The sequence below is a fragment of the Nuphar pumila genome, chromosome 12, assembly GCF_984573655.1.
Source record: "Nuphar pumila chromosome 12, dmNupPumi1.hap1.1, whole genome shotgun sequence".
NCBI lineage: Eukaryota > Viridiplantae > Streptophyta > Magnoliopsida > Nymphaeales > Nymphaeaceae > Nuphar > Nuphar pumila.
Genome location: NC_143260.1, coordinates 9982920 through 9995746, shown reverse-complemented (window position 1 = coordinate 9995746; position 12827 = coordinate 9982920). Strand labels below are relative to the sequence as shown.

The window sequence follows — 12827 nt, the reverse complement described above, 5'->3', positions numbered from 1 at the left end:
TTACTCACACCACTACGTCCCCAGAAGGTTGAGCGCTTAGTGCTGGGCAGATATCCATTTATCTTGCTCATTGGCTTGTCCATGCAAGATTCATGCTCAGCACAGGGTGCAAGCCTTCGACTTACTGAAGAAGAAAAATCCCCCTCTGATACATATGATTCAGATTTAGGTATTGCTAAAGGAATATCTTTGTCACTATGGAAATATTCTTTGCTTTTACTTGCTGGACCCTGCAGTTTATTATCACTGTTGATCTCTCTTGAAGTTAGTCTGTTCATTTCAGAAGCATGAGATTCTTTATGAAATTCAACATCAGAATCAGCTCCTTCAAATACCTGCATTTTAGCATGGACAACATTCAACAATAAAATTGATGAAACCATAACGGAATGATGATAATAGAAATGAACGGAAATCTGTTTAGTTTCCAATTCCATTAATAAGGAAAACCAAACCAACATAACATATGGTATTAACTGATGGTCGTATTGCTGCATAAGCAGGATGCAATTGTCACAGGGAGCACCAAACAATTCTGAAGACAAAAACATGATATCGTGACACCTTACTGAAACAGTCAACAAAGAAAAAATGAAAAAAAAATCTAGTTTAACCATTATCTAGAGATCAAAACTGGCATAACCTTCCAAAATTATATAACTTCAACATTTAGATTGAATCATCGCGAAGATCAAAATTTCTGACCCAATTGTGGTACATACCTACAAAGAGACATGCACACATGCATGTGTACATTTATGCATCCATCCATCCACCCACGCATGCACACCACATACATACAGGACTTTAGGGTGCCCACTTCATCCTTTGACAATGGAAACAATATTTATGTATATATCGTTATCATTTTAGGACCTCTATCTTCCAAAATCAGATCTCAATGGCTGACCATCATGCTTCCAGCAAAACACGTAACATTTATGATAGGTATCCAAAATAGATACTATAAGCTCTAGGGATGACTGACAACATGCAAGTTCAACATGCACCTAGGGGAAAAAAATTATCATTGACAGAGACTAAGAAGAAAAACCATCCATCAGCAGTTAAAAGCAATTAAACAATGCAAATTTGCAAAAATACACAAGGGTACCACCACACAGTCTCCTTAGGTATTTTGGTGAAACCAGGTGTCTCGACTTGCTTGGTCTTGAATCCCAGGACAACTGTATGACTCGATTAGGTTTTGTTAACTAAATATACTACATAAATAAAGACTTGTATGTAATGGCAAAATGTCTATGAACATAAAATATTAACATATAAATAACAATTAGGTAATACATATTAACATATAAGTAACAATTAGGTAACTAAGTACCAAAAAATATGAATTACATAAAATAGATACATTTTTATGGGTCATCAAACTATTATATTAAGCATCACAATCAACAAATTAGTATGACCTGTAAACTTCATTGTCATAAAGAGAACTTAGCTGTAAAATTGTGATATTGACAAAGTAATAAAGCACCATAAAAATCCAAAATAGCAAATGATAATGATTAGAATGGCAAGAACATTGTATTTCAGTGAAAAATTACATAAGAATAGGTTTATAACTTTATGTACAAATAAAAAGTAAACCCCATTTATATCATCATAATTTCTATACATGGTGAAACCTAGTCATGTTTTTGATCTTTATTAAGATCAAAATATGAAATTGCTAAGAAGATGAAGAGATGATGATACAATTCCACATCAACACAAGTACGCAGATATGCACATATACATGCATAACATCGACACAAGCACACAGATATGCAGAGAGAGAGAGAGGGAGGGAGAAACACCTTATAGTCGTATAGATCACTAACATCATTTCCACTACTTCCACTGAACTTGCCACTATCCATGCGCTCCAAGTGTCCTGCTGCTTCTTCATCAGTATGATGCTGGGAATCATGGTACACATCATCATGTACCTTCACATGTTCATCATTTATTGAATCTTCACTGCCACTATCTTCCATTTGATAATTGGCTGAGGGGAAGCAAATATTCAGTGGCTCCTACAAAAATTGATGAACAAAATGAAAGATAGCAGTCAGATGAAACAAACAAATAGTGCTATCATGGTATCACAACAAAACGATTTGTAAAGGAAAATCTACCGTGTCACATGGTCCAACCTTTCACTAGATAACAATGCTATGAAAACTCATTCCTTTAAAAAAAGCACAACACAGATTTTGGTTTGATTCAAAAACCATGATGGGATGAGAAAAATTTATCAACTGTTCAAAATTCCATATTTCAGATTATTTGTGAAAATGGGGCCTAAATTTTTCAAAAATCACACGTCATTACATGCTTCATTTTACAAGGTAAATACATTCATGCTTAATTCATAAAGTAATGAATGAATTACTAAATACATACTCTTAAGGTACCTTTAATTTAATTCTTCACAATTTTCGGCCTTTTTATCAGATTGGCAAATTTCTTGACTTTTACATTCCTTTAAATTTTCTAACATTTCCGCAAGAGAAAACTCAGAAGTGCTTTTGTTAATTTCTCATAAGACAACTCATAACAATAACATTGTCATACTAACACTAGCAGATATATAAGGGTTAATATTTGGTGCTATTCAAGGCACATAACTGATGAGCTGGAAATCATAATTTCAAGCTTTATCGACTCAATCTGACCATATAGATGGGATCAAACCTTTGATCAGATTTTTTTAATCCAAAAATATGATTGTTTGAGTTACAAAGTTTTCGTGCACTGTGTGCAGTTGATTTTTGAAGCCATTAAACACACCTGCTTACATGTCATGATCCCATGATTCAAAACTAATTTTTACCAAACAAGCCTTGTAGATTACATCCACAAAACCAATTTACAAAACCAAAACTAAAAAATATGAAAAGGTGATTTATACTCAATACTTTCATGCCTTAAATAGCAACAAATATTAACCCTAAGATACATACATACATATAATGGAAAACACATGGAAAAGCACCAGTGCAATTTTCAGAATGTCTTTATTTTCTTGCTTTTTTACTTGCCATATGATCCCTTTTCCCATTTCCATTTTTTCTTTGATATTCACACAGAGGAACCACCCCAAGGAACACAGACCTAGCTGTGATGGCTCTGCCTGCTGTACTTACGGTCATTGTCCTGGCAGCCTATGTCACATGGGTGCGGGTACGGGTGCGGAGCAATTTCAAAAAATTTGGATACGGGGACACGGCTATATATATATAACAATAATAAGACTGTAAATTTTAAAGCAAAAATAAAAAAGTAATTCTATTGAAGTAACAACACAAACTTACCAAAATATAACACATAAAGAAACTTGTGAGTGTGATACCATCTTGGATCTGGGTTGGGTCGGGTCCGGACCCGACCCGAGTCCAAATTAATTTTAAAAAATGGACAAAAATAGACTCGGTCAAAGTTGACCGAGTCCAAAATGTGGACGGGCTCGACCCCGGTGCGTTGACCGAGTCTGACACTTAGTTGACCGTGTCCGCCCCGTGTTCGAAGCCGCACCCATGTCAGGGCATGTCGACCCGGGTGCGTCGACCTTTTAGCTGAGTCCGTGTGACTTAGCTGGCATCGTAAAACTTTGCGGGCTTACCCCTTTTCTTATTTTTGTTTATAATTTAACAAATAGCATTTCTTCACAGTTTTATAAAAATGATCAAACTATTCATTTTTGTTACTAGTGTCTCTCTCTCTCTCTCTCTCTCTCTCTCTATATATATATATATATATATATATATATTCACAGTGCTTTTATATGTAAACTGAAATACCCATTATGGGTATTTCAGTCTTTTCACTTATGTAATAGGTGTCAACCCTCTAGGGTCTGACTTAGAATATGTATTTTTTATTGTTTTCATTTTCTTTCTTTTTTAATGTTATAGATGTTGGGCCAGTCCAACTAGCCGTTGGACTGATCCCAACAGCTATATTTATAGTCCTTGGGGCTGGTCATCAAACAGCTAGTTGGACCAGACCATTTGAGTCGAGTGCTTATTTAAAGGTACTCTCATTCTTGTATCCTCTAAAGCTTTTCCAAGCATTTTTCAAGTAAACATATTTGTTTTTTGTGTTGTGCTTGACCTTTGTGACTCTTTTGTGCACTTGTAGTGCTTTTGTGAATGTTCTTGCTCAAATATTGTATCGTCCCTTAGTGGACTGGTGTTTTTGCACGTTTTTGTTTATTGTTAGCCCTTAGTGGGTTCTCTATTGTAATTCTACTTGTTTCATTACATAGTATTAGAGACTAAGGCTCTTGGGATTGTGTAAAGCCTCTCTAAAATTCGTAGTTGCAAAAAGATCCTCCACAAGCCCTGATTCTCTCTATCAAGATGGGCGGAAAAAAAAAATCCATGACGGTGAACGCGTTCAAGCTAAACGACTACAACTATTTGATGTGGGCCACTGCTATGGAGCATCATATTAAGAGTAAAAAGCTATGTCACATGGGTGCGGGTGCGGGTGCGGGTGCGGGTGCGGGTGCGGGGATTCGACACTTCCAAAAAACCCGGGTGCGGGGGTGCAGCAGGGGCAAAAATGTAAAAAAAAAAAATATATATATATATATATATATAATTTTGAAGTTTTAAAAGTTAACAGTAACACTAATAAAATAAAAAACAATTATCGTGAGTACATTTAAAAAAAATTGTATATATGCTAAAATTCATCATTATAAGACTGTATTAACCAAGCTTAATCGAGTTTCTTCATTAAGCTCTACTGGTCTAAGCCGAGTTTAATACTTTAATCGAGCATTGCTGGATGCATATATGGTTTTAATTTTTTGCTATTGAATCAGACAAACATCAGGATTTGATGGATATCTGATTACATGTAAAAGAACCAAATAAGATACGAACATCGGTCCAAACGGGGCGAGGCCCCTTTTTCCCCCTGGTAAGGACATATATACTTGGTTTTCCATCCGCTCTTTTAGTTATTCTCTCTTAATTCCGTAACTGAGCTACTTTAGAATGGTAACCAAGCTAGTCATCCCTGAAGAAAGGCTGTATTATCCATGATCATTACATCCTGCTGCAAAATCTGGCAGCTCATTGGCTTTAGATATTTTGTATTAAATTTTGTAGTATGTAACCTTCAGCTGTAATAACCAAAATAAAAAATAAAAAAATTTAATCATCCCGAATCTGGATCCGAACCGAACCTGAGCCCCGTGAGAGGACGGCTATCGGTAGGTCGTAAGGGCCTACCGAGCGGCGCCCGCTCCCCCTATTCCTGTTTATAAATGAAGCAGGCGGGAGGGGGGGGGGGGGGGGGGGGGAAGCATCAAATGCTTTCCCCTCCCCGTCGCCTCTCCTCTCCCCGACGCCCCGATTTTCCCCCCACCTCCTTCCAGTCGTCACCGTCCCTGCCATCTGCCATCACCGACGCCCGCTACCCACCTCCGTCCGGCACTGTCTGCCTCCGCTGGCGACCTCTAGGTGAGTCCCCCTCTCCCTCGTCTCCTTGTTTCCCGCATGAGAGGGGGGAGCGAACCCCTCCGCCTGCAGCCTCGGCAAGAGGAGATGGTGGCTTCCGGCAGGGGGTCACCCCCCACCCCCACCTTGCGATTTCCGGCAGGGGGCTCGCCCCCCTGCCTTGTGCTTTCCGGTAGGGGTCTCGCCCCCCCTGCCTTGTGCCTTTCGGCAGGGGGCGAGCCCCCCCCCCCCCCCCCCCTTGTGTTTTCCGGTAGGGGGCGAGCCCCTTGCCTTGTGTTGTCCGGTAGGGGGCAAGCCCCCTACCCTCTTATGTTTTCCGACAGGGGCGAGCCCCTGCCTTCCTGTGCTCCTCGGCAGGGGGCTTTGCCCCTGCCTTGTGCTTTCCAGCAAGGGGCGAAGCTCCCCCTGCTCTCCCTTTTGCTTCCCGTCAGGAGGGGGTTTTGTCCCCTGCCCTGTTTCCTTTTGAGGTGGTTTTGGCAGGGAACCTCCGCTCCCTCCCCTGCCTTGCTGCCTCTGTCCCCTATTTTCTGGGGTCCGGTACAACTGCAGGTCTTACCGGACCCGTTCCTCGTGGAGTTATGGCATATCGACCTCTTGTAGCTTTGCAAGTTGCACCACAGAGCCTTCTCGTGCTACGCATCCCGAGACAATGATCACTTACGCTCGCAAGCGTATAGACCCCCGCACCCCTTCTAGGCAGGGGGTGGCGTAAAAAGGAACAGGAACAACGAACTGCTAAAAACAAAGGACTTAACCAATAAATTAAAACATTTACATATAGTATATATGTACGTCCTTTCCTGCACTTTACTTATCGTTGCCGTCGCGCTATATGTGTCAAAGCTTTCCTTTTTGTGTACCTTTCTTTATTGTCCTTTACTTCCAGGATACGGTTTCACGATCCTGGTTTCATTTTCTTTCTGCACTTTACTTTTCGTTGCCGTCACGCTATATATGCCAAGGCTTTTCTTTTTACTCTTTCCTTTCTTGTCTTTTACTTCCAGGACGCGGTTTCACGATCCTGGTCCCTGATGATTTCATCTGTTGTTGCTTCTGCTATTTCATACATATATATGTCACTCTTCTTTTTATTGTCGTAGTCTCAAACCTACCATGGATTGGTAGGGTTCGACAGCAGAGCTTAGCCTTGCGTAAGAACGCAAGTATCAACGTTCGAACTCTGCAATGAGTTAAGAAATGAGATACTGGTTTTCCTAACTCGAGACAAGACCCTTGTTGCACGAAGGGCTGCTGTTTCTTGAGTTTGGGCAAACGTTTGGTTTTTTGGGTACTATTGCAGCGCTAATATAGTTGGCACGGTGCAAGGAGTACCACGAGGAATTTTAGGCCTCGATTGTGCAATGATACTGATTGAGAATACACCTAAAAGGGTCTCAGGCGCCTTCACAAGCAAGATGCTCATTTGGGTCCAATGGACCAGGGCAAGAAGAATGAGGCGGCGGTTAAGAAACCCCTGTTGCGCTTGACTCGACTTAGCTTCGCCAAGAGAAAGGACGAAGGGTACCAACTCCGATGGACAAACCATTAATGACTATTTACGGGCAAAAGACTCGGCTTCCCCGGTCATCGGAGGTTAGGGGAAAGAGGCTGCACTAGATAGCCTAACACTTCTGCAGAAGTTGGATGCATCCCTACTGGGCCTTTGGGGGCTTGCTCTCTCGACCACCGGTCGTCCCCTTAGGATAGAATTCAGTCAGTCAACCGAGGTATTTTAAGATACATGACATAATGAACCCTCGGATTGGTCTCGACTGTTTCGGCTCGTGTGCCATGTACGTACCCACATGGCCGATTAACAAGTGATAACCAAATTAATCATGCTCACCCTTCAGTTGTTGTTTTTGCATACTTGTGGTATTACGTGCTAGCATACGGGTGAGTTTTCATGTGCAATATATCTTTTCTTATTATTGCTGTTATGATATGCTTAACTGCTTTACCTACCAGTTGTTCTTGTTCTTTTTATACTCCTACTAGTTTTTCGCGAGACTGACCCATTTTTATGGGCAGGTGATGAGTAGCAGCGACAGACAGTCAATGGTGCATGCGACGTGGCTCGAGGCTATACTTTTCCTTCCAGACTTATGGATGTCGTTGCAGGGTTTTCAGTTTTGGGTTTTTGTTTTAAATCTGGGGGGTTGGGCCTCCTGTTGATTTTCCTTGTACAGTGACTTTTTATTAAGGATTTAGTACTCTTTTCAGTTGTCTGCTATTCATCGTCGTGGTCATGTTTGGATTGTCGAGCTAACGTGCCTGGGATTTGCAAAAACTTGATTTTCAAAATAGAAAGATACTTTTTAAAGGGTTTTTAGAACAACAGAGTTCAAACTTTCAGGGATTTTTCTCGAAAAACTTTAATTGTCAAGTTAAGAAATTTCGGGGCGTTACAGAATTGGTATCAGAGCCAGAGGTTGTGAAGAGTAAAGTCTTGACTACCGAGCATCCTGTTGCACTATGAGTAGCTGTCCCCTTTTCCTTATTATTAGTGTTTATGCACCTCAAGTAGGTTTAGATGATTCCGTTAAGCATCAATTTTGGGAAGATTTAGATGGAGTAGTACAAGAGACATCTTATGGAGTAAAGCTTTTCATCGGCGGTGACCTTAATGGACATGTAGGCATTAGTAGGGATGGATTTGAGAATATCCATGGAGGCTATGGTATAGGAAAAAGAAATGAAAGTGGAGAAAGGATTTTAGATTTTTGTTTGTCCTATGATATGATCTTAGCAAACACTTGGTTTAGGAAGAGGGAGTCTCACCTAGTAACATTTAAAAGTGGGGTTAATACGAGTCAGATAGATTTTTTCCTACTTAGAAAGAGAGATAGGGGTTGTTGCATCGATTGTAAGGTTATACCAGGAGAAGGTGTAGCTACGCAACATAGAGTCTTAATTTTAGATCTTAGAATTAGACAATGCCGCAGAAGGGATAGACATAGGATAGATCCTAGAATTAAGTGGTGGGCACTGAAAGGAGCTAAACAAGGAATGTTTGTAGAGCAGGTAGTTAAGGAAGTTGATTGGTGTCTCGAGGAGGATTCAGAATCAATGTGGAATAAGATAGCGGGTGGTATGTGAAAAGTAGCTAAGGAGGTATTGGGTGAGTCTAAAGGCGGTGCACCACTAGGTAAGGATACATCATGGTGGAACGAGGATGTCAAATTAGCTATTAAGGTTAAAAGAGAGTGTTATAGAAATCTAAGTAAGAGTCATGATAATGAGAATTTGGAGAAGTATATGATAGCAAAGAAGGAAGCTAAAAAAGTTGTTCGAAACGCGAGGGCTAAGGTATATAAGGAGGTTTATGACAAGTTGGATACCAAAGAAGGCGAGAAGGATATTTATAGGCTTGCAAAGATGAGAGATAGGAAATCGAAGGATTTGGGTATGGTTAGATGTATCAAAGATGAAACGCAAAGGGTTTTAGTCAAAGATGAGGAGATTAAGGAGAGATGGAAAGATTATTTTGATAAGCTATTTAATGATAGTCATGCTCAAGATCTTGGAGACTTCTCCATTCCTTTTCATGAGATAAATCGTGACTTCATGCGCAAGATTCAAAAGAAAGAAATTGCAGAGGCTTTGAAGAAAATGAAATCAAGAAGGGCAGTTGGCCCAGATGGTATACCTATCGAGGCTTGGAAATGCTTGGGAGAGAAAGGTTTAGAATGGTTGACAAATCTTTTTAACTTGATTTGGCGAACAAATAAGATGCCTAATGAGTGGAGGAAGAGTACTTTGGTGCCTTTATATAAGAATAAGGGTGATATACAAGATTGCACAAACTATCGTGGTATAAAACTCATGAGTCATACTATGAAACTTTGGGAGAGGGTGATTGAGTCTAGGTTGAGGAAGGTTGTCATGATATCGGAGAATCAATTTGGTTTTATGCCTGGAAGATCAACTATGGAAGCTATACATCTTCTTAGACAACTTATTGAAAGATATAGAGAGAGGAACAAAGATTTGCATATGGTTTTTATTGATTTAGAGAAGGCATATGATAGAGTACCTAGGGACGTTCTCTGGTGGACAATGATGAAGAAAGGTGTTTCTCTCAAGTACATTAGTATAATTAAAGAAATGTATGAAGGAGTAGTAACCAATGTCCGCACTTGTGGAGGAGTGACAACCAATTTTCCGATAACGGTTGGGTTACATCAAGGATCTGCTTTAAGCCCTTTCCTATTTGCGATAGTGATGGATGAGCTTACGAGATCAATTCAAGAAAATGTACCGTGGTGTATGTTGTTTGCTGATGATATTGTTTTGATTGATGAGTCTAGAGCTGGGGTTAATGCTAAGTTAGAATTATGGAGACAGACATTGGAAGCTAGAGGTTTTAAGTTGAGTAAGAGTAAGACTGAATATATGGAATGTCGGTTTAGTAAGCAACGAAGTAGTGATGGGAGTGTAGTGAAGCTTGGTGAGCAAGATATACCGGTGAATGATTATTTCAAATATTTGGGATCCATCATTCAAAAGTATGGAGAAATTGATGGAGATGTAAATCATAGGATAAAGGTTGGGTGGATGAAATGGAAAAGTGCTACTGGAGTGCTGTGCGATCGTAGAATGCCATTGCGGTTGAAGGGAAAGTTTTATAGGACGACTATTAGACCCGCTTTACTATATGGTACGGAATGTTGGGCTGCCAAGAGACATCATATTCAAAAAATGAGTGTAGCTGAGATGCGGATGCTTAGATGGATGTGTGGAAATACAATAAAAGATAAGATTCGGAACGAAGAGATACGTAAGAAGGTAGGTGTTGCACCCATTGAAAATAAGATGCGAGAGAATCGTTTACGGTGGTTTGGACATATTCGGCGAAGGCCTAATGATGCTCCAGTTAGAAGGTTGGAGAAATGGGAAAATATATTAGTTAAAAGAGGTCGGGGTAGGCCTAGGAAGACTTGGATGGAGATGATAGGAAAGGATATGAATGCTTTGAACCTCACCGAGGACATGGCGTTGGATAGAAATGATTGGAGGAAAAGGATTCATGTGGAAGACCCAAAATGAATTTCTTTTTTGGTTCATATCGCTGACCCCAATTGTTTTGGGATGAAGGCGTAGTTGTTGTTGTTGTTGTTGTCTGTTGTTGTCAGTTGTAAGATGGACGCATCCGGTAACCCTACTAGTAGTCCGGGCGGGTCCTCGCGTACAGCTCGCACTTGCTTTTCTTCGAAGGGTGGCCCCTCTTTGAGTCAGGGTCGACCCAAGGGTTTTGCGACCGAGTTTGGGTCTTGTTGCTCTCCGTTGCTCGTTTTCACGGATGAGTGGTGCACCCCGCTACCTTTGGCCTTCCAGGTTCTATTGGCGACAGCTTGGGCTGAGGTTTTTTCATGGGTAGGCGGGAGGGTGCCTTCCTTCGTCCGGGTTCATCAGCGGGTTGTTGTGGTGGATTCTGGGGAGCCTAACCATCGGGAGGCGGAGTATAGCTGCGATCGTTGCGGCGTGCCTGGGCACTTCTCAGATCAGTGTCTTCGTCAGATTGAGCCTTTAGTCACTCAAGGTTTAGTCAATCTCGTTCCTCCAGCCCCTGTCGTTGTGGCCTTCCCCACCCCAGCAAACAGGGGGGCGTCTCCTCCTCCACCGCCTCGGGTCGAGCCAGCAGTTTTAGGCAAGACCCCAGCTCCGTCAGAGCTTCATACACCAGCCTCTGTAATGCCGATTGTTGTGCCCGAGTCTCCGACCATTTATGTTTCAGATATTCTCCAGAATACATGCCTGCTACTCCTCTTTACGGGAAATATCCTTCGGAGGATGACGATGATCTCCCATTTACCCCCAAGCGCAGATTTAAACGCACAGGGAATAAGAGGGAATATCTTTGTCAGTTCTCTGGTCCCGTCTGAAGGGAGTCTTGGATGTTAAGAGTTGGTCCGGGTCTATATACTTTTTGTACTAGACTACTCTCATTTTGATGTTTTTGTATCGGCATTGCCGAATATTCTGGATACTTTGTATAAAAAGGGATGATGAAATATAATATGTTGCTTGTTGTTTTAATCGTAAGCTTAACTTAGTTCGTTGTATTATTTTCAAGGATGAGAAGAAGTTCGAATGAAGATTCCGCCGATGAATGGTCTGAGCAAAGGGGATTTGTGATGGATACCCTCAGCACTTTGGCCGAGGTGATCAAAAGTCAGGTCACCAGACAAAGAGAGCGTGTTCCTACAGATTCGGGAGTCACTTACGAGAAATTCTTAAAGCTAGACCCTCCAACTTTCTCCGGCAAGGTAGATCCCGACGCCGCAGAGCAGTGGATCCAAGAAATCGAAAGGGTGTTTCTGGTCCTTTCGGTTTTCGATGAAAAGACTTTATTTGGGTCCTTCCGATTGAAGGACAATGCTAGAGATTGGTGGGACGCGACTCAGAAAAGGCATTTCCCGAATGCAGAGGTTATCCCATGGGACGCTTTTAGGCGTGTGTTTTACGAAAATTACTTTCCTCCTCATGCGAGGGAAAAGAAAAAGGTGGAATTCTTGGAGCCGTGTCAGGGCATCTTATCGTTGGGCGATTACATCGCCACGTTTCAGTAATTGGAACAGTACTGCCCTACCCTTTTTTATAGTGAACGTGAGGGAGCAGGCAAATTTGTCTGTGGCCTAAAGGAAGGACTCAGGTACCGGGTCCTTTCAAGCATGCCTGTGACATTCTCAGCAGCAGTTGAAGCAGCGACCCTCTTAAACGAGGATTGGGAACATTCGAGAGCGGCACAGGTTAAAAAGCTACCTGTATCTGGAGGTGACCAGAAGAAAGCACAGTCTCATGGTCAGGTGCGGCGACCACCTTTTCCCGTTAAGTTCGAAGGAGGGAAGCAGCAAGGACCACCTGCAAAGAGGCAACGCCAGCAGAATCGCTCACCGCCTCGACGACCCGCAGGGAATGGATGCGCTAGGTGCAAGGGATCTCACGTCGGACAACCATGCCCCTTGGATACGGGGGGTTATTTGTATTGCGGCAAGATGGGTCACTACGCTCGTGATTGTCGCAAAAAGGCGGCCGATGAATTCAGGCAGTCGGGTGGAGTACCTCAGCCTTCTCATCAGCAACAACCACAACCAACGTACCAGCAGCAGCAGCAACCGCAAAGCAGCGGAGTGAAGAAAGTCCCAGGGCGAGTCTACGCCACTACCGTCGAGCAGTTGACCAAGGGAGAACTCGTACAAGGTACTCTCTTAGTTGCCGGCCATGCTGCTTTCGTTCTTTTTATTGTGGTGCTACGCACACCTTTATTTCGGCAAAATTTGCGGCCCAGTTGCAATCGCCTGTTCTGCGCTTGCATACAGCTTTAGAAGTATATAATCCGTTGGGGGA

General features: G+C 42.0%; 1 protein-coding gene across 1 annotated transcript in view; it reads right to left on the bottom strand.

Annotated features, from left to right (window-relative positions):
• LOC149819945 (rho GTPase-activating protein 6-like) overlaps window positions 1-12827 on the bottom strand; it is a 51307-nt gene that overhangs the window by 17930 nt on the left and 20550 nt on the right. The window contains exons 13-14 of the mRNA XM_089982772.1: window positions 1821-2039; window positions 9-335 (exon numbers count right to left, since the gene is read on the bottom strand). Coding sequence (XP_089838898.1) covers window positions 9-335; window positions 1821-2039 — 546 coding nt within the window. The remainder of the gene's footprint in view (window positions 1-8; window positions 336-1820; window positions 2040-12827) is intronic.